The sequence below is a fragment of the Manacus vitellinus genome, unplaced genomic scaffold (genome assembly GCF_001715985.3).
Source record: "Manacus vitellinus isolate BGI_N305 unplaced genomic scaffold, ASM171598v3 scaffold_5_pilon, whole genome shotgun sequence".
Classification (NCBI taxonomy): domain Eukaryota; kingdom Metazoa; phylum Chordata; class Aves; order Passeriformes; family Pipridae; genus Manacus; species Manacus vitellinus.
This window is the reverse complement of record NW_021940682.1, coordinates 21,763,432-21,781,736: the sequence shown is the minus strand read 5'-3', so window position 1 is coordinate 21,781,736 and position 18,305 is coordinate 21,763,432. Positions and strand designations below refer to the sequence as shown.

General features: G+C 43.8%; 1 protein-coding gene across 1 annotated transcript in view; it reads left to right on the top strand.

The window, feature by feature from the left end:
• The first annotated feature begins 1,960 nt into the window (after positions 1-1,960).
• Positions 1,961-18,305, top strand: part of SNRPF (small nuclear ribonucleoprotein polypeptide F) — a 37,290-nt gene continuing 20,945 nt past the window's right edge. The window contains exon 1 of the mRNA XM_029963437.1: positions 1,961-2,070. Coding sequence (XP_029819297.1) covers positions 1,961-2,070 — 110 coding nt within the window. The remainder of the gene's footprint in view (positions 2,071-18,305) is intronic.

Genomic DNA, 18,305 nt, shown 5'->3' with positions numbered 1-18,305 from the left:
TTTTGCTCATGTTGCCGCTGTCATTTTCTCTGCCCTCCAGGTGAGAGCGTCTAGACAGGGACTTCTAGCCTCCAGGCACCTGTTGAGCCCCCATGGCTGCTTGTGAGCTACTCAGGGGCTTGTCCTGCAGCCTGCCTGTTTCAGGGAAGGCTGCTCCCACATTTCTGAGCCTCCTGACAGTGGTGGCCATGGAGGAAAACGGTGTTCTGAAGGGTTTCTGTCTTGCATCTTTCAAAACAGTAATGTGTTGCCACTGAATCATACAGGGGTTTGTGGTGTTACAGACAGGTTGCAGCAGTCACATTATGCAGGGCTGGGAAAGGAAAAGGGCAAGCCACAGGTGGGGAATTAATCTCCATTTTAATTCATAACTTGTAGTTCCTCCTATGTCAACAGTGCCAAGTGGTAAGTCTGCTGTAGGATAATAAGTCTGGGTGGACCTGAGCAAGAGCTCACACTGGTGTGTCAACCCATTTGGCATCAGGAGCATAGGGCAGGTTGAGGTCCATGAGCAGGAGAAGTAATTTTCTTGAAAGGAGATGAAAGGGATGATGGGGGCAGAGGATGGCTCAGGAGAAATTCCTGAGGCGGGAGGAAAGGAGATGATCTGGACTGAAAAACTGCAGAACAAAATATTGAGGCAGATGAACAATGGTATCATTAGCTGGAGAGGAAGAGTGTAACCAGGCTTGGACTTGAGTTGGAAAATGGAAGAGCAGTGGCCAGTGAGGAGAAATGAGAGGGGAAAGGCTACATGGTGGGTATGCAATTGCAGGGATAGGAGAAAGAGTATGTGGTAAGGACATATAGCATTGTCAGAGGTAGGAGACCTGATATTGCTGAAACAGATTAATTCCATAGAAAAGTGGAGAGACAATTTCCAGATAACCTCATGTAGGACATCCAAAAGTCAACTTGATATCCAAACATTTAAAAGCTTGGTAGCATAAGCCCACTCCTTTGAGGGGCTGCCTGTCTTGCATGCCTCAGTCCTCACAAGCCAGATAACTGAGTTGCACTTTCCTGCCTAGCAACTCTGCTCTTCCTAGATGAATTTGTTTTATTTGTTGGAGGCTACACAGTCTGCAACTCTGGCCATGGGCAGTTCATATCCTTGTGACACCTCCTTCCTGGCTCTTGGTGGCCCCATGGGACCTGCTCAAACATGCAGCTGTGAACGTACCCAAACCAGTGGCTCGGTGAATACCCCCTGTGGACCTGTGCATGGCCACAAACTGAGGGCATCTTCCCAGGGCAGGTGTTGCTGTCTACTGCTTTGCAGGGCTGGTGGGAGTTCAGCAGAGGGTAGGAAGTGCGCAGAGGTGTTTCAGCACAGTTTTATTTTCTTTGTCAGTGTTACCTCATGAGGTAAGAGTAGAAAAATCACATAGTTACGAGGAGGCGAGTGTTCTCCTCTCCCCAAACTTTCCTCAGGATCATAAGCTTTTGGGTTCATACTGTACTACTGGTTAAAGAAGAGCAAGAGATGTTTACAGCTGTCATTCAATAGTTCATTATCACCCTTCACTGTGAGGGTGGTGAGGCACTGGAACAGAGTGGCCCAGAGAAGCTGTAGAAGCCCCATCCCTAGAACAATCTGGGCTTGTGGAAGGTGTCCCTACCCACAGCAGGGGGGTTGAAACTAGATGAAATTCATCCCTTCCAACCCAAGTATTCTATGATTCTATGATTCCTGCAATACGGTTGTAGGTAGCCAGGTAGATGGAAAGGCCCAGAAATGTGGAGATCACCTGTCTAGTGTCTGCATTTCTCAATTACACTTAAGAAGTCTTTAAAGAGTGATGATGTTCCCTGAATATACATGTCACAGAAAGTTTCAAGGAAATTAGTAGGGATGGAAGGCCTGGGAGGATGGCCTCTGCCTCCTCAGAGATGCTGAGTAGGTAACCTGAAGGAAAGACCTGCGTTGGCAAGAGGGTGTGATGCTGTTCTTGGGGAGATGCAGCAGAAGCCTTTCAGCCTTATCTATCAGAGTGAAATCCTGGCCCCTGAATCGTGTGAAGAGAGAGGATCCTCTCTGAATCTCTTCCCGCAAGCCTTCTGCCAAGGGTAAGGATGAACTGGGAGTAACATTTTCAAGTCAATGTATGAAGCTAATTTTAGAAGCAGATCACAAGGGGAATACCTCACCTAGCACCCAGTCAGAGCCATCTGGTTTAGACTTCTGTCATAAAAAAATCTCAAAAATTCAAAAGATCAAACTTACTTTTTAACTAGAGGCTTGTTCAAAGATCACCATTTTTTCTATTGCCATCCGTGTAGGTATGCAGAACTCCTGTTACAGTTTAACAGGGGGCCCTTGGGGCCAACACAGTCCCTCAGACATGCCTGACTATTTTAGGTGGCATCACATGTGCACCTGCCAGTGCATTCACTTCTTCTCCACAAATTGGGCATGGCCCACTCAGTTCTGTGCAAGGAACAGAGGTGATATCCCAGTGGAGCATCACACTTCAGTGGGAAGATGAGGGCTGGATCTGAGCAGTCTCTGCCGAGCCACATAACTGCAGGGCAGCAATTCCACTAATCAATTACCTACATACTTTAGCTTTAGAGATGCTTATTTTCAGTTTGTTATTTATTTTCCATTGAGGGCCCTTTCAGGTGGGCAGAACTGGATGTATCTCACACACTGCTCAGCAGTAGTACTCATTCTTTGATCTACTGTGTGGGAAGTAGTGATGCTACTGTTTCTATGAAGGATCTACTGGATTAGCAGTCTTTTTGTCTTCAGAAAATATTTGATCCAGATCTGGTGGCTGCTGCAGTTTTCAGAAGATGGTCCACTCCTCTAGCCATGAACAGAGGTTGATATACCATATACACATTTAAACATGTTAAAAGAGCTTTGTAGAAAGGAATAGAAAGTTGTTTGTTTCAATTAAAAATATGGTTTTGATTGAAAGCCCACTGAAGTCAATGGAAGTTGACATCTGATCAGTGGATTTTGGATGGAGTCTGAAGTCATCTTCCTCTTGACTGTTTTGGTACCACATCTTTAATCCTTTCTATTAAAACATGTTGTTAAGTCTTGTACTTTTCCACTTTTTTGCAAATCACTGAAACTCTTCCAACTGTCATCCATTAAACAATGAAAACTTTTCACTGACTCATCAGACCTTGAAACAGCTTGATTCCGAAGTTTTCTGTATGAAAATAAACCAAAAGAAATTCTAGAGCAACCATTACAGATTAAAGCTCCATATTTCACAGAGTCACAGAAAGGGTAAGGTTGGAAGGGACCACAGTAGGTCATCTGGTCCAACCTCCCTGCTCAAGCAGCGTCATCCTAGAGCATATTGCACAAGATTGCATCAGACAGTTCTTGAATATCTCCAGCGCAGGAGACAATCTGTTCTAGTGCTCAGTGACCTGCAAGTTCCTGTCAAAGCTGAGTTATGATACGTGACATCACCCTACAGACAACTGGAGAAAACAGGGGAGCCAAAGTGGCCTTACTTTGCCCCATACCTGAGTACAGTGACAACCAAGTATTTTACGTGCTGGACCAGTGTGCATACAAGAATGGGAGCACTTTCATGGATTTAATGTAACTGGAAGTCAAATCACAGAAGGATTATGGCAATGATAGCACTGCTCTTCAGAAGTCTGTAATGTGGATGGAAAGCACTCTGTGTCTGCCCGCCACAGAAAAAAATGCAAAAGGTCAGTCAGAAACCTGAAAAAGAGAGGAAGAAGAAACCCTGGAGTTACTCACTGCAGTTCAAATTTATGTGAGGGCAAAACTGAGACCATCACAGTCGCTTGGGTAGACTTCTGCACAGGGCAATAATGCTAAATCCCTTCACTAATCACAGACAAATCTGTTCACTGTGTAGTCTGGTAAAAGTCTGAATCCTTCTCTCTTTGTTTATAGCATTGGTTATTTTAGTGTCTGAATGGGTCTCCCCACATCAGTTGAAGGGACACCTGTCCTCCACCAAGGGTTCATTACCTGGCCATGAAATAAGGTATCGCTTCTACTTACAGTCCTCTCTTGGGATTCATGGGAGGGAAGAGAGGGTTAAGACTGTTTCAGGTGTCCAATAGCTGTAACACTTCTCTGACTACTATTGCCAAAATGCCTTCTGACAGGGATTTGTTTTAGGAAGAAACTTCAGTCCCAAGCCCAGTGCCGCAGGGGCTTGCCTAGCAGTGCAGAGGGCTGGATCCAAGTGCATTAAACTCTCTACGTCCACTGCTAAAAAACCCAACCCCGAGCCTAATTTTCAGTAATACTTCTTAAAGGTTTTGCTATATTAAGGGGTGAGTTAGTGTTTCGTTCTCTAAGCCATAGTAGCTCAAAACCCACATCAATTGTTTTTCATGTGCAGCTGTTTTTTTATCCACAAGCCATGGCTCCAGGCATTTTGAGGGTTTTTCTCCCCCTTTTTTTCCCTCTCTTCTTACCATCCATTTTGGACAAGCAGGAATGAAGGGAAACCAGCTAATCTGCCCGTGCTCCATTTATAGGGGATTCAGGCAAAAAAAAGCAAAGCAAAAGACAGAAAGAGCTGGGGAGGACTTGCTAAAGAAAGAAAAGTGTTGGTAGGCACTCAGCGTAATTTTTTGCAGTAAGACCTGTGCTTGCTGGATTATTGCTGTCACTGTTTTCTTAGCTCCCACATAACCTCTGCCCTTCCTCCTTCCCTCCTTTCCTGGGTAATTGATATGCAAATATCAAAACAATGATGAAATTTCAATGCTATAGAAACCCACAGCACTGACACTTTCTATCTCAGTACTCTGCTCCGTCCTGCATGCTACAAATTATTAGGAGGATTAACCTGCTGGCTGCTTCCTGAATGCCACCTCTGCCAAATTCAGCATCTAGTCAGCAGAAAGTCTCTGAAACACTCCTGGCAGCCATGGAGAGCAGCTGGGGCACCTAGAGGTGGCTGGGTTGGTGAGGCAGCTGGCCATGGCCTGCAGCAATGGGGCTGGCAGTGGGATGAGGCTGGGCACAGTGCTCCCAAACTCTCACACTGACTGTTGTTTCTGCCCTGTCACCTGGGAGCAGGGTGCCAGAGGACAGCCCAGCAGCCAGCAGCAGCCACAGCAGTGGGATGTGGGGCTGAAGGAGTGGGCTGGTGGGACAGAGAGAAAAGGCTAGGAAAACTGCTGTTGCCTCTCCACTACCCTCCAGTCCACACAGGGGAGCTGGTCCAGATGCTGCCTTGTGCTGGAAATCCATCAAGTGCAGCAGTCAGCGCATCTTTCATTTCCAAGAAATACCTGTCCAACCATGGCATATCACAGCCTGTTTCTTAATTCCTGATAGGGGAATGACTCTTGGCATGGCTCTGCCTCACTGCTGATGTAACTGCAGAACCAAACCCCCAAAACTGGCATTCGGGGTGACAGAGGGAGTTGTCCTCTGCCAGTGGGTGTTGATAGGTGTGTGGAGAGAGAAATCACCATGCTGTGCCTTCAATGGGAAAGGAGGGTGGTGCAATTGTGTTTGCTCCCACGTCTCAGCTGGGACATCTGTCAGGAGGACCGTTTGGCAGGACCTTGGGTGTGTGGGGTACAGATGTTGGTGGGGCCATCCCACCACCTTTGGCATCTGCTCTTTGCCTTTTGATCCAGTCCCTGAGTATCACCCTTCTGATCTTCCTCCCCTCTATGCTACTGAGCAGTCCAGGAGTCCTGGGGACTGTCACAGCATCCATCTCTTCCCTGGTGACCTGATAAATGGAGCTTTGGTATCAAAGTGCAGGAACAAGCCTATTGTAGTGCACCTTACAGAAAGGTAATTAAGCAGAGGCAGCAGCAGGGACTCTTAGATGAAAACATAGAAGGAATTTAGGAAACTGGCTTAAAATCTAACGTCACAAACCAGGAGTAGTCACTGGATGGTTCCTGGGCTCCCTCCAGGACAGCGACTTGTTGCCGAACCTGCTTCCCCAGTGGGACCGTTTGAGAACCGCATTACGTTTGAATTAAATGAGGTTTAATAGCCTTCAGTTGCAATCACTACTCACACGGAGGGAAAATGGTATTAGTAGAAAGCAAGACTGGAAAAACATGCCTCTGTCTGCCTGACCAACAGGATGAGCAATGAAAATCTGACAAACTGAGTTTAGAAGCAACTCAAAGAAGCATTTGGCAGTGGTTTCATGGCAAACTTGGAGAGTTTGTAAATCCTCCCCTTCAGGCATTCCAGGTTAATTTAAATAATGACAATTTATCAAACATAGTAATAAAGGCAGCATTTAGAGAAAGTACATTATCCTTTCGTCATCTCATTGACTCCATTGAAAAATGAAAAATGACTGTCAGAAAACATGTAGAAAAACATTGATTAAATGATTGCACTTTGATTGAATGAGCTGTTGGTATAGAAACTTCCTCCCTGGGTCTCAGAGGTACTGTGAGCATTAGTCCCCTCTTGACCCTGATTCCCTTTGGTAAGCAATGCAAGGGCTCCCACCCTACTTGCACAGGACATGTGGCGCAGCCTCCAAAGGCAGGCAGAGCCCCACACAGAACTGATGGGGAGTTCGTTCCCATGAACCAGCAGCAAAGATGAAAGGATCCATAGCCTGAGTGTGACAGCATGGCCAGAGAGGGCAAGAACGTGGCTGGCTGCCATCCTCCTTCTCCTCTGTGTAGCAGAGACTCCACAAAAGTATGAAAGAAATGATGTCTGTTCTGTACTGATGAGGAAGCTCTCCTGACAAAGAGATGTGTTGTAGAAGGTCTATTTTCCCTCCTGTCTTTGGAAAACAAAATATCTGCATCAAGGAGTCAGGAATAATCCAAGGAAGCAAGAGCACTGGCTCAGAGGAAGATATTGGCCATGTCATACAAAGGTCCTTTCTTCTAATGATTGCATCTACGCTGGCATGAAAGTCTATCTTCTAAGTAGCCATAACCACAGTGGATTTTGCACCCTGCTATCATATTTGCCAAAGCTGTTTCATGGAGGGATGCTCTGGGAATACACTTGGCAGCTGCCTGGGAGATGCAGAGCATGGCTAGGTAGGTGGGACCCTATAGGTGTCCTGTTCTGGTTTTTTCTTAGGTCATATTTGCAGGTCACAACATGAATTTCAGGTTAATCTGGTTCAGAGGAAGCCTTCAGGCTATCCTACACAGTGTCAACCCAACCAGCACACATCATTCACATCTCCCAGTATCAGTGAGAAGCAGGCATGTGCTGGATGCAACACAGAACAGCCTAAAACCTACTTTGAATATGACCCTGGGGTGGCAGAGGGCTTTCTGTAATTGCTACTTCTTTCCACGAGACTCAAGAAAAACCCATGTGTTACCTTCCCCTGCCCCCAGAGTCTTAATTCAGTGTTGTGTATCTTGGTCCTTTTGTCCACTTTTGAGTGAAAGTGTCACACAGTGTTGCTAAAGAGAAAGGGAATGTGGCAGCATGGATATGGTGGAGTACTAGGCACTGGATCTGACAGTGAGCTCAGGCTATGCCTTTTGTGCTAGTGGAAGACACAAAAAAGGTGTAATTTGTCCTCCTGGCTCAACAACATCTTTTGTTCTGCTAGCTCAGGGTCAAAAGTGCAACTTCCGCTTTTACAGATTTATGAAGTGGCAAGGCTGAGTGGGAAGACTGGGAATGAGAAAAATGCATCCTGGAGATGTACTGGAACCGCTCAGGCACAGAGGAGTATAACCATGAAGGCATATATATACTCAGGGAAATCCTGATGTGCTGGTCACACCTCTTTTTGGGCTCAGGTAAGTCATGCTATGTATCTGAAGAGCTAGAGTTCTTATGGCACAGAACTGGGCCGAATTTGGCTATGCTTCTCTTTCTCCCTATACAAACCTCGTAACATCTGGGCAGGTAAATCATAAAAAGTAATGCATGGGATAAAGCAGTGTCATTAATTCTTACTATCATCTTTACCTCTGAGGGGTCTTAAATATGCCCACCAGAAAATTAAACATCTAAGATAGTTTGTATATACTAAAGAGTGCAAATAATATACAAGGTAAAGACATGACACTCAAACCACAAGGCTGTCTTTAAAATCTTGTCCTCCAGCACGTTAGAGAAATCTGCCTATCTCCATGTTCCTTTCCTTAGTATCAAAATCTCAACTCAGATGAATTGAGATGCTTTTGCTTTGGGGTCTTGGCAGTGTTTCCAGCTGTTCTAGACATTATTTTGCTTTCTGCTGGATGTACACCAGGGTGACATCATGGCTATTTCTGGTCTCTGACAATAATCTCCTCTCTTCTGATAGTCAGAGGACAAATTCATTTCATATTTATGATTCCTTGACTTTATGAGACTGATGTCTCATATGTGTACACTAGGATTCATCACATCAGGATGCAGTGGAAAGACCTAATGCTAGAAAGAGCTCAAGCTAGTTGAGGTACGTTCATTACAGTCAGACTTCATGCTGAAGATTACCAGGTGTGAGTATCACTGTGTGCTGGGTGGTGAAAAATGCATGTTTAAAAGAATACACCTTTGGTATATCTAACATGCATCTAGCAAATTATCTGGAGTATATCGTGTAGTCAAATGAATTATCTTCTTGAAGTGGAAGAGGAAGAGCATTTCACTCTTTAAACAGAAAGAGCTCCATAAATGTGGAACGTGCTGTGTCTGTACTGCTGCGGCAGCGTAATACAGCAGAGCTACCAATTCAAGTAGCTCGTGCATGTGAGTCTACATTTACTCTTGACACCCCTTGGGCTGTTTTCAAGCTTGGATCACTAGGGACTTTTTAAATATAATTTTTTATAAGTAGTTAAATATGAGAGCCCTGGTTGTTCTGTGTGTCTGGACGTAGAACATGGGAGTGGGAAGACAGATGGGGAACCGGCCTAAGTAACACTATTTTCAGCTGCCTTATTCTAGCATGTGTTAAAGATGCCAGGGGCCTCATGACTTTTGTTCTGGTTGAAAATTGAGCAATTAAGCTAAATTAGCCTATATTAAGCTCTTGCTTACAGCTAGTTTTGGTACCTCTAAACCATGCTGCAGGCAACATTGAGGATGTGAAATATCAGTGTAGCCAGAAAAAAGCCTGATCTCATCTGAGAGAGTCCTCTGGGGGTTCTTCATCCTCCTCAAAGCAGCTCAGATTTCTAGGCCCTAGTGTGCCTCTGATTCCACAACATCCAACAGGAACATGAAGATCTGAAGACATTTTGCAGTACATAGCAGAACAGTGACAGTTTGTTACACCAGGACACACTGGCTGTGTACCTTTACCCAAGAGGTTTAGGATGAGCTTTCAGAGAAGAAAGAGAAGTTGAGCCAACTTCACTCTACACAACCTCTTCTCACCAGCATAGACCAGGCTGATCTGGTAAATTTGCAAGAAGAACAGAAAGTATAGCCTCTATAGGGCTGAGAGACCTTAAATACCCGAGTCACTTCTGCAAATGGGCTTTGGGCACCAATGAGTAGTCACTGGGTCCTACGTGAGATCAGAAGGGACTGCCAAATCTACATGCAGCCAGGTGCATTAGTTATCTACATCTTCCACCAAAGACCTGTGGACTCCTATAAAGACATTTCAACAGGCAAGCCTTCTTTAGGTGATTGCTTTAAGCTCTGCCTGAAATCTGCAGGGTAATAATTTTGGTGTCTGGTGGCTGAAGGTCACTTTTGCTGGACAACTGGCAATTCCTTCAAGTGCCATGACTTGATGCTGTGACTGTGCTTGGAAGGAGAGGAAAAAGCACACAAAAAGGGACAGATACCAGCCAAATGTTACTCAGTTTGTATGAATAAGATCACTGTATAAACAGCCCTGACACTCTTGCTCATAAGGGTATGCTAAAACACCAAGTTCCCAAAGCAGCTGAAGTGAAAGATGTCCTCACCCACGAACAGCAAAGTATTGGTTTGAGTCCTGGGCAGAATTCCTCCTTCTCAGGAAAACATCCTAACCAACCAGATATTGTAGGTTGAATTGTTCTCAGTGTTTTTTCTTACTCATTTAGGTTTCTTTAGTAAATTTTACAGCCTGCTGCAGCAGAGAGATTGTGCATGAGAGGATGGCTTTATCACCTGCTGTTTTGGGCACCACATTAGGAGGAATGGCCTATCCCTACAGCGATATATATCCAAGTGCAAAGTAAATGTATATGCAAAGATATATAGTGTCAGCAGAAGCAATAAAAAGTAACACACCCCAAAACACCCACCACAACCCAGAGCAGTGTGGTAGAACATACAAGTGTAAATGTCTGCAGGTAACAAAAAAACTTGAACCTTTTCTGGATGCATCCTGGATGCACTGCTATTTCAATTGAGATGACACCAGCAGCAGTCACTGTTGATACTATTGCTGCTTGAGTTTCAGCTTTTGCCATTTACATAAATGAGTAACAAAAGTTGCTGTGGACATTATGAAAAGATTTATTCCGGCATTTCTAGATCATTATTTCTTCTTATAGCCAAATCTATGTCCTTAACCCTCAAGCTTTTCAGCTACTCCAAACTTCATCTCTCAGTCAGTGAAAGCTTTGACCAGAGTTCTTTTTTCTCCCTGTCCTGAACTGATCAGCTGAAACACATATCATATACTTTAAGGAGGAAAAAAAGTTGTCTATTTGGGTTGGAAAATAAAATTAAATGAGCTTTCATTTCTACTGTTCCTTTCTTATCTCTTCTTGTTGTTTTCTTCCTTACTCTAAGTTCTTCTTGAGTCTTAAACTTGCTCTGCTTTTCTGTGTTGCAGCCTAAATGCAGTCTTTACTTCCTACCATCATGACCTTTAATTCCTTTCTGTTCACAAAACCAATCCTACCCCTGCCATCTGTCCTACACCTACACCTGATATCTGTCCTCCCTTTCCTGATCTGTCTTTCATAGCCACCCTCTTCACTCTTTCCCCTTCTGCTATGTTTTTTTATGAAAATAGTATAAGATTGTGTGTAAGAAATTACCCCTAAAGAATATCAGACAAATAATAAAGGAAATGCTCAAGCAAGGCAGACTCTATTCTTCTGGGTCATTATAACATCTCTTTGTTTTATAAAGCATGAGACCAAAACCCAAGCAATTCTGCAGAATGAAAAAAGATGAAACAATCACTCTTTGTGCTTCCTATCTTTATAAAATTACTCTAGACCTCTTGGAAAGTGTCCATTGTTAGTCTTGAAACCCCTCCTTCACGGGGCAAGCACAATAACTGCGGTTCCAAAGCAACTGTTGTGCTTAGCATCTGAAAGCAACAAAGTCCAGCAATGCAGTGGCATGTTTCCACCAGATGACCACAACATCTCTGACAGACAAACACTGGAGTAGTCTTGGCATTGCAGGAGTAGTACTGCAGTTTGCAAACAAATTCCCTGATAATTTCCACTTATTGCTCACTGGTTGGATTCGCGGAGTCGTTCTGACACATGAGAATGAGATTTCCTTCAAAGACTGCTAAACTGGAGTCTCTGCTCCAGATGAGCATCAGCAGCACTCCAGCACCCAGGGCCACACATGGGATCACATGAATGACCAGTCCTTCAGGCAGCTATAAGCCACATGCATGATAGGGACATTACAGTCCAAAGAAAACTCCTTGTATAGACACAGGGTAGATGCTGATTTTATCTATAGGTCCATCTAGCATAATGAATTACCTGCTTATGTCCTGGATCTCCAGTGTCCTGACCCCTGTAGTCCCATTCCTGGGCACCTAGCTACCTCCATCCCCTTACAGTGAGCACAGACAGCTCACTCAGGGAAATATGGACACGAAAATGGCAAGATGCCTAAAAAGCAGATGACAGGATGCTCTGATTTACAACACTTCTGTCTGTTTGTGGCCCCAGTCCCAGTGGAAATTGCATTCCTACTCACTGAAGCACCACTAAGCCTTTCAACCCTAGTCCTTTTGCTTGAGTTTTATGATGCCAAGGGGATTGGGCTCACTGCCCTCCAGTAATCCAGGCAATGAATTAATGTTCCCTTTGCCCTAAGACAACTTCTGTAACAGCAAAACTCCTTAGACAGGATGTAGAGGGCTGTTCAACAACTTGGAAACCCCACTGTTGGAAAGATGTTGACATGTTGATGGGATTCATACAAGAACAGGAGGAAACAAAGGGGGAGGACAGACCTCTGCTACACAAACAGAGAATGAAGTCTGATCTGGTTGAACAATGACTGCAGAGAGATACTGATGGTATACTAAGGGTGTATGAGTCATATATGGTTGTTCAAGGCAGTGCAGTGTGCAGCTGTGCTACACAAAAGAAAACCATAACTGAATGCCAGGAAAAATTAAATGAAAGATGAAATGAAAGAAGAAATTAAAGAAGTTCAGGGAATTTCCAGCTCCATTAAAATACATAATAATGGATAATACAAGGATATCACAGCACTGTGAGAGTGAGACATATGAGACTCCTTTTTCCACTTCCAGTTTCTGTAGCTTTAGAGACCAAAAAACAGAATGTGCTGCCCTGCAGAACTAAGATTTTTAAGGGAAGCAAATAAACACATACATAGTTGCATATGAATGAACAGCAATAGACAGGATCAAAAACTTTTTAAAGACACAGAGCAGATGCTAAACTCTGGGGAATATCTCTAATTATGGTCAAATAATTTAATTTCATAGTTTTCCATTCTGGGCTTACTTGGCTCTTCACCAGGTCTTGGCCATTCTCAGAGATGGGACACTGAATGATTGAATTATGACTGAGATAGGGTTCTCCTTGGTTTGGAAGAAGAAAGAACGGGGAAAACAGGAAGGGAGATAAGCAATGCTTAAGACAAAATTTCAGAATGATTCAGGAGTTAGTAAGGATGGGAATATTTTTTTATAGCTTTGTGATTTTGCCATGGGACAAAATTCTAAATACATTCCTGATAGATGAGATCCTCAAACATCTGGAGAGATACGAGCTGATACAAAGCCACTTACATTTCATAAAGGATAAATTTAGACATTTCTAACAGCTGCAGTGACTGTGAGAGTTAGGCAGGGCTGTGGATGTAAGCTGTCAGAAGTTCAGCAGGGAAACAGTCTGATGGCTAGACTGGACACCAGGGCTTCACCTCATCATCGGCAAGGGGAGGATTTCCCAAGTGCAAGGGGATTCAAGGAGGTAATCGAATTTTCCTCATGTCTTGTAAGGGCCACTGCAGATCTGGGCAGAATGAATGAACTTCTGCTGCTTCTGTAGACCAGTGGCATCCTACTCCCCCCATATGTACCTGGCACAAAATGCCTACAGGAGGTTACAGGCTGAAATGACAGGTCTGAGCCCCAGCCACCCACAACGTCCCCCAGAAACCTGCTGCTTTGGAGAGGGGCATTCTAAAAACGTTGTCATGGACATGGGGTGCACCCAGTTCCCTTTTTCATGCTGGGGTCAGGACATGGGCTGTAACAGCCTCGTGTAACCACAGCACTTGCAGCACTGTGACCTGGAACGCAGGGGAAAGTCAGGAACAAAGCTCAGACTACAAACCGGGAGGTATTTTGGCATCTTACAGCCCTTGCCTAAAAACACCTCAGCTTCTGGAGACCAGGAAGGAGTAGGAACACCACAGGACAAATGGTTCAGATTTTTAATGAGTTTGAAATTGGTTTGAAACCAAAGAAGATGAGATCCATTGATCCAATGTTGACTGACATTCCTGAGACGCAGCCAAGAAAAACAAGTTGCCATTCAGAAAGTCACTGAAGAACAAAAGAGAGAAGAAGGAGATGAAAGGGAGAATGGGAAAAAGCATAAAGCCATCAGCTCAATACATGTACCTAGTAGAGGTCTACCATGTCAGACCTTAATGCTATTAGTGTCTAATAAGGTCAAATGAAAAAGAATTTTTCATTCCATAAAAACATGTTGATGTGTTTGAAATGCTTCTTATTTTAATAAGAAAATAATCTGATTTCCAAACACATTTCAAGACACGAGAATTCCCTTTCCAGACTGGATGGATGCAGAACAAGTTCTGGGATTTGATATGGTTTAAAGTGAATTAAAGGGGTAATTTTTTTCTCTACCCATCCTCCAATGTATAAAGCAATTTTGCATTCATGCTTGCTGATCTAAACTGAAGCTTCTCCCTTACCCCATAGTCTTTAATTCTCCTTTCTAATGTAGAAAGCCCAGAGAAAAGAAAGAAGCAAAAATGTAAGTGGCTTGTTTTTGTCCATTAGGGCTTAAATAAAAGAATTTTTATACTTGTCTGAAACAATTTTTTTAAGCTGTTCCATGACAAACTCTATTCTAAAGTGTTCCACCAGAAAGCAACATTCATTTTGATCTGCCACTTTATTTTACACACAGCATGTTCCTCATTGCTGCAGCAATACATCACTAAATCTGAGCAAACTTCGCTATTCTTTGAAAGGCAAGGAGATGTGCAATGCATTTTTTTTGGTATACATTTAATGAACAGGAATAGAAACAATATGAAAACAATCAAACTATCCCAGCCTGCAAGGAAAGACAGAGACAGAACCAAGAGCTCAGGTTCAAAACACAGCTTGGAGAAAAGTCAACAGTGATTCATAGATCACAGTTGTGAAGGCTTAGCCCCCAGTCTCCATCTTCAGGGTGGTGATTTATATTTTCTATCTTGGGACAATGCTTTTTTGGTGAGTAATTATGTGGGTTTGTTTGTGGCCTCCTATGCACAGTATTTCTGTAATTTGAGAGAAGCTCTGTATTTTGAGAAAAGCAATGTCCAGTGGGATTGACATTGAACTGTCTGACAGCAGATTTTAGTGTTCTGTAAGCAGCAATGACTGACTACATTTTTGAAAGTAAGAATGGATATGAAACACATTTTGAACTTCTTTTCTGTAGTTAGTTTTCAAGATTATTTTAAAACAGAAGACTAAAGCACAATCACCAGCAACTGGTTTGCATATGTCCACATAACAACCGTAACATTCATGATGCTGCTGGGACACGCGCTGTCTTTATGGGCTCTTCGTGTAAGAATTTTAATTTAGCTAAAGTTGAAAGTTTAAAACTTGTGCTAGCTTGCTCCAAAGACCTTTTGTAATATTAGCTGAATTATGTCAAGTATTTTCTGTCAGGTATAAGATTTGTCATAAATCACAAGAAATCGTGTAATAATGTAGTTCTGAGCATTATGTCTCCAAAAAGCCCCTTTCATAATGGGAAATACTGTCTTATGCTTTTTAATGTCTTTCTTTCCTCCCTTCCCTTGGGCTGTGCTTTTTTCTTTTGTCCTTTCTAGGGAAATTAAAGCTTTCCTTTGGACTAACTGGAGAAGATCAACCATTTAGTCAAATTCTATGTTTGTACCTTCTTTATCTCCCTGTAACAGAGGCAATTTCCTTTCATCTGCACAAATATTTGGTACACTGGACTCCACATTTAACATTTAGTTTCTGCTCAGTAATTTTCCACTTGAGATCTTTTAGCAAAGATGGACATGAGCGAGCTTATGGAAAAGACTTCTATATGCTGGAAACATTTGGTTCAGAGCCAAACCCATCTCTTGTAAATTAACAGCACCTACAAACATCCACCCCCAAATAGCATCACTGGGTAATGCTGACTGTTGGAGCAGATTCTCCTAACATAAAGAGATCTCCTGGATGTCACTCTTCTTCTTGTATATCCTTAGGAAGCCCAGGGCAGAAGGTACCATCCCAGGATGCCCAGAGCAAAAGTAGGGAAGCTAAGTTGGGCCACATGCCCATTTTCAAAGGTTTATTCTCTTGGGCAGTGCTCCCTGGTAAGCCAGGGCTGTGCTCTTCGGCCCATAATGTTGAAGGAGCATGTGAAAGAAAAGAAAGAAGATGCTGGCACTAAACAAAGCCAGCAAAGGGCTGGATAGGACCAGCTGATGGAAGAGGCTGTGTCACAGCTGACCTTACCATCCTTCAGTGACTCCAGGCAGATGGCAGCTTTGGCTAAGCTGCACACAGTGGAGCCACTGAGAGATAGCTACTTACTCGTTTCAGATTAAACCATGAAAGCAGCAGCTGTTGCAGCATCTTCAGTTATAAGAAAAGCCTTGCAGGAGTGTGCAAGTCTTTGAGGAATATGTCTGTGCAAGGCTTGCATGCCGAGTCCCATACTGGGGGCTTAGATGTATTTCTGTGGTGAACTGAGGACCCTGTTTTGATCCTGTTGCTTCACCTCTTCTGCCTTCTCCTTTCAAAGATCACTGGCCCCAGCACTGGGTGGCTTTGAGGATGGTCTCACTGAGAAGCAGCTGGTTCCTGCTCAGAGCCACTTCAGTGTCTGAGCCTCATCTTCCAGGAGAGACAAGTGAGCCTGAGTGAGGCTGTCAGGTCACCTCATGAGACAGAGCCAGGCACAGCAGTGCAGTGAGGCAGGAGCTGATTCTGGGGCTCTGCTCCAGAGCCTTGTGCAATGTGGATTTTAGGCCCTGAAGTACCCCTGAAATGACATGTAGCTTTGAGCAGCAATTAAGTGACAGGCAGCAGCCTAGTACCAGCCTCCTGCAGATCCCCTGATCAGAGACACTCAGGGCAGTCACGTAGCAGGGAGTGTGTAGTTTTGGGAAATGAGTCTGAAGCACTTAGGGTATTTTTTTAAAACATTAGCTGACTATCTGGGCAAATAATTTTCCGCCTATGGGTGTCTTAAAAAAGCTGACTATCTTGTTCTACTAATGAAGCTTTGTGACTGGGGTGCCTTGTGGGTGAACCAGTATGCTTTCTAATTCTCTAGGCAAACACCGACATTCCCTAGCACGAGTAAGTTGAGTGCTGAGCAGTGACTAATGAACAGCTGGTATGAATTCCTGACACTCCTGGAATCCAGAAATATGTTGATGAATTCTGGCAGAAGTCCAAATACTTGCAAAGTAATGACTAAGGTGGTAATGAACTACAGTTGACTGGCTCATTCATGTTAAGAGGCTCAGCAGTTTATCCCAGCGTACATCCAGAATCTCTGAGCCAGTTCTGGGTCACCTTTTCACGTCTGGAAGAAGGGGATGCCTGGGGATGCTACAAGCACTGAAGTAGAACAGGGACCCACTGAATACTGGTGCTCATCTGCACTGCACACATGCTCCATCCCAAGGCGACCAGGACTTCTGGCATGTGTGAGGGCTCCAAGCCCCTTCCTATCTGCAAGGCAAGGTGCACAAACAGCTCTAAAAATACTGGCCCAGGCGGAGTAGGTATCATAGAGAAGGAGGAAACTAAGCAGCAAATTAGGAAATGTCTGTGGCCTCATCTTGCACAAGGAGCAGCGCAGAGAAGATTAAACTTGATGAAAGAGATAGAGTGACTGCCAGGCCAGCAGAGGCTGAACAATTTAGGATTAGATAATTTCAAACTGGAAAGAGGATTATTCTCTGAAAAGACAACCTATAGTTGAACAACAGAGAAGGATAGGAAAAATCTATGTCAAAGAGCATAGATTCTATACTGGGAGCATATGTATTTATAGATGCTAATAGGCACCAGTAAATCTTGGCCTCTTCTATAGGGTCACCTTTGAGAAAAGACCTAGGGTGACTTAGCATTTTTGAACACACTGCCTCCTGGTGAGGCATATGCTAGGTTTATGCCAAAGACCTGCACTGATTTCAATGAGGTCCCTTTTGACGTGGACAAAACCAAATATGACCAGACCATATCTTGGACAATGTCACTGAGATAGCTGAGTACGTATCTCACTTGTCTTCCAGCCCTCCTGTTGAGGCAGACACATTCAGTGTGTGTGGACAGGCATATTTCCCAGCATAGACTGGGAATGCTGCTCACAAATTTCTTTGAGTATATTCAAGCAGGCAACTCAAATTAAACTAAACTCAACACAACAAATAGTCTCACTTTTTCTTTCTCTTTTTTTTTGAAAGGGATTTATTCTAATGATAAATTAATTTAACTGGCAGGCAAAACCACAGATGGGTGAACATGACAGACTGATATAGCCAGATGGAATCATGTTTGTTTTAATCCACAATCAGTCGGCACAGCAGCAAGAGCCTTTTAATGCTACTTTATAGGAATCAAGTGCTCTGAAACTTGACTGGAATTATATCATGAGAAATAAATAGCTCAAGCCAGAGATAACGAAGGATATAAGGCAATGGTGGTACGACATTGCTTCAGAGGAAAAATGCATCTAGAAATTGTTGAATGTAACAAACCCAAGGACTGAGAAGAATAAGCTGACCTGGGGGGATGTTTTGGCTGTCATTGACCACTCGTCAGCCAGCGCTGGAGGTTTCCACAGCATTCAGGAGCCGTGAGAAACACAGCCCTGAAACAGCAGAAGATATTTCTTGGCAAGTGTCACTTCTCTGCTGCTACAACTGCTGGCCTACTCCTCCTCCTCCTCAGTTCTAGACATAGACCCCACTGATG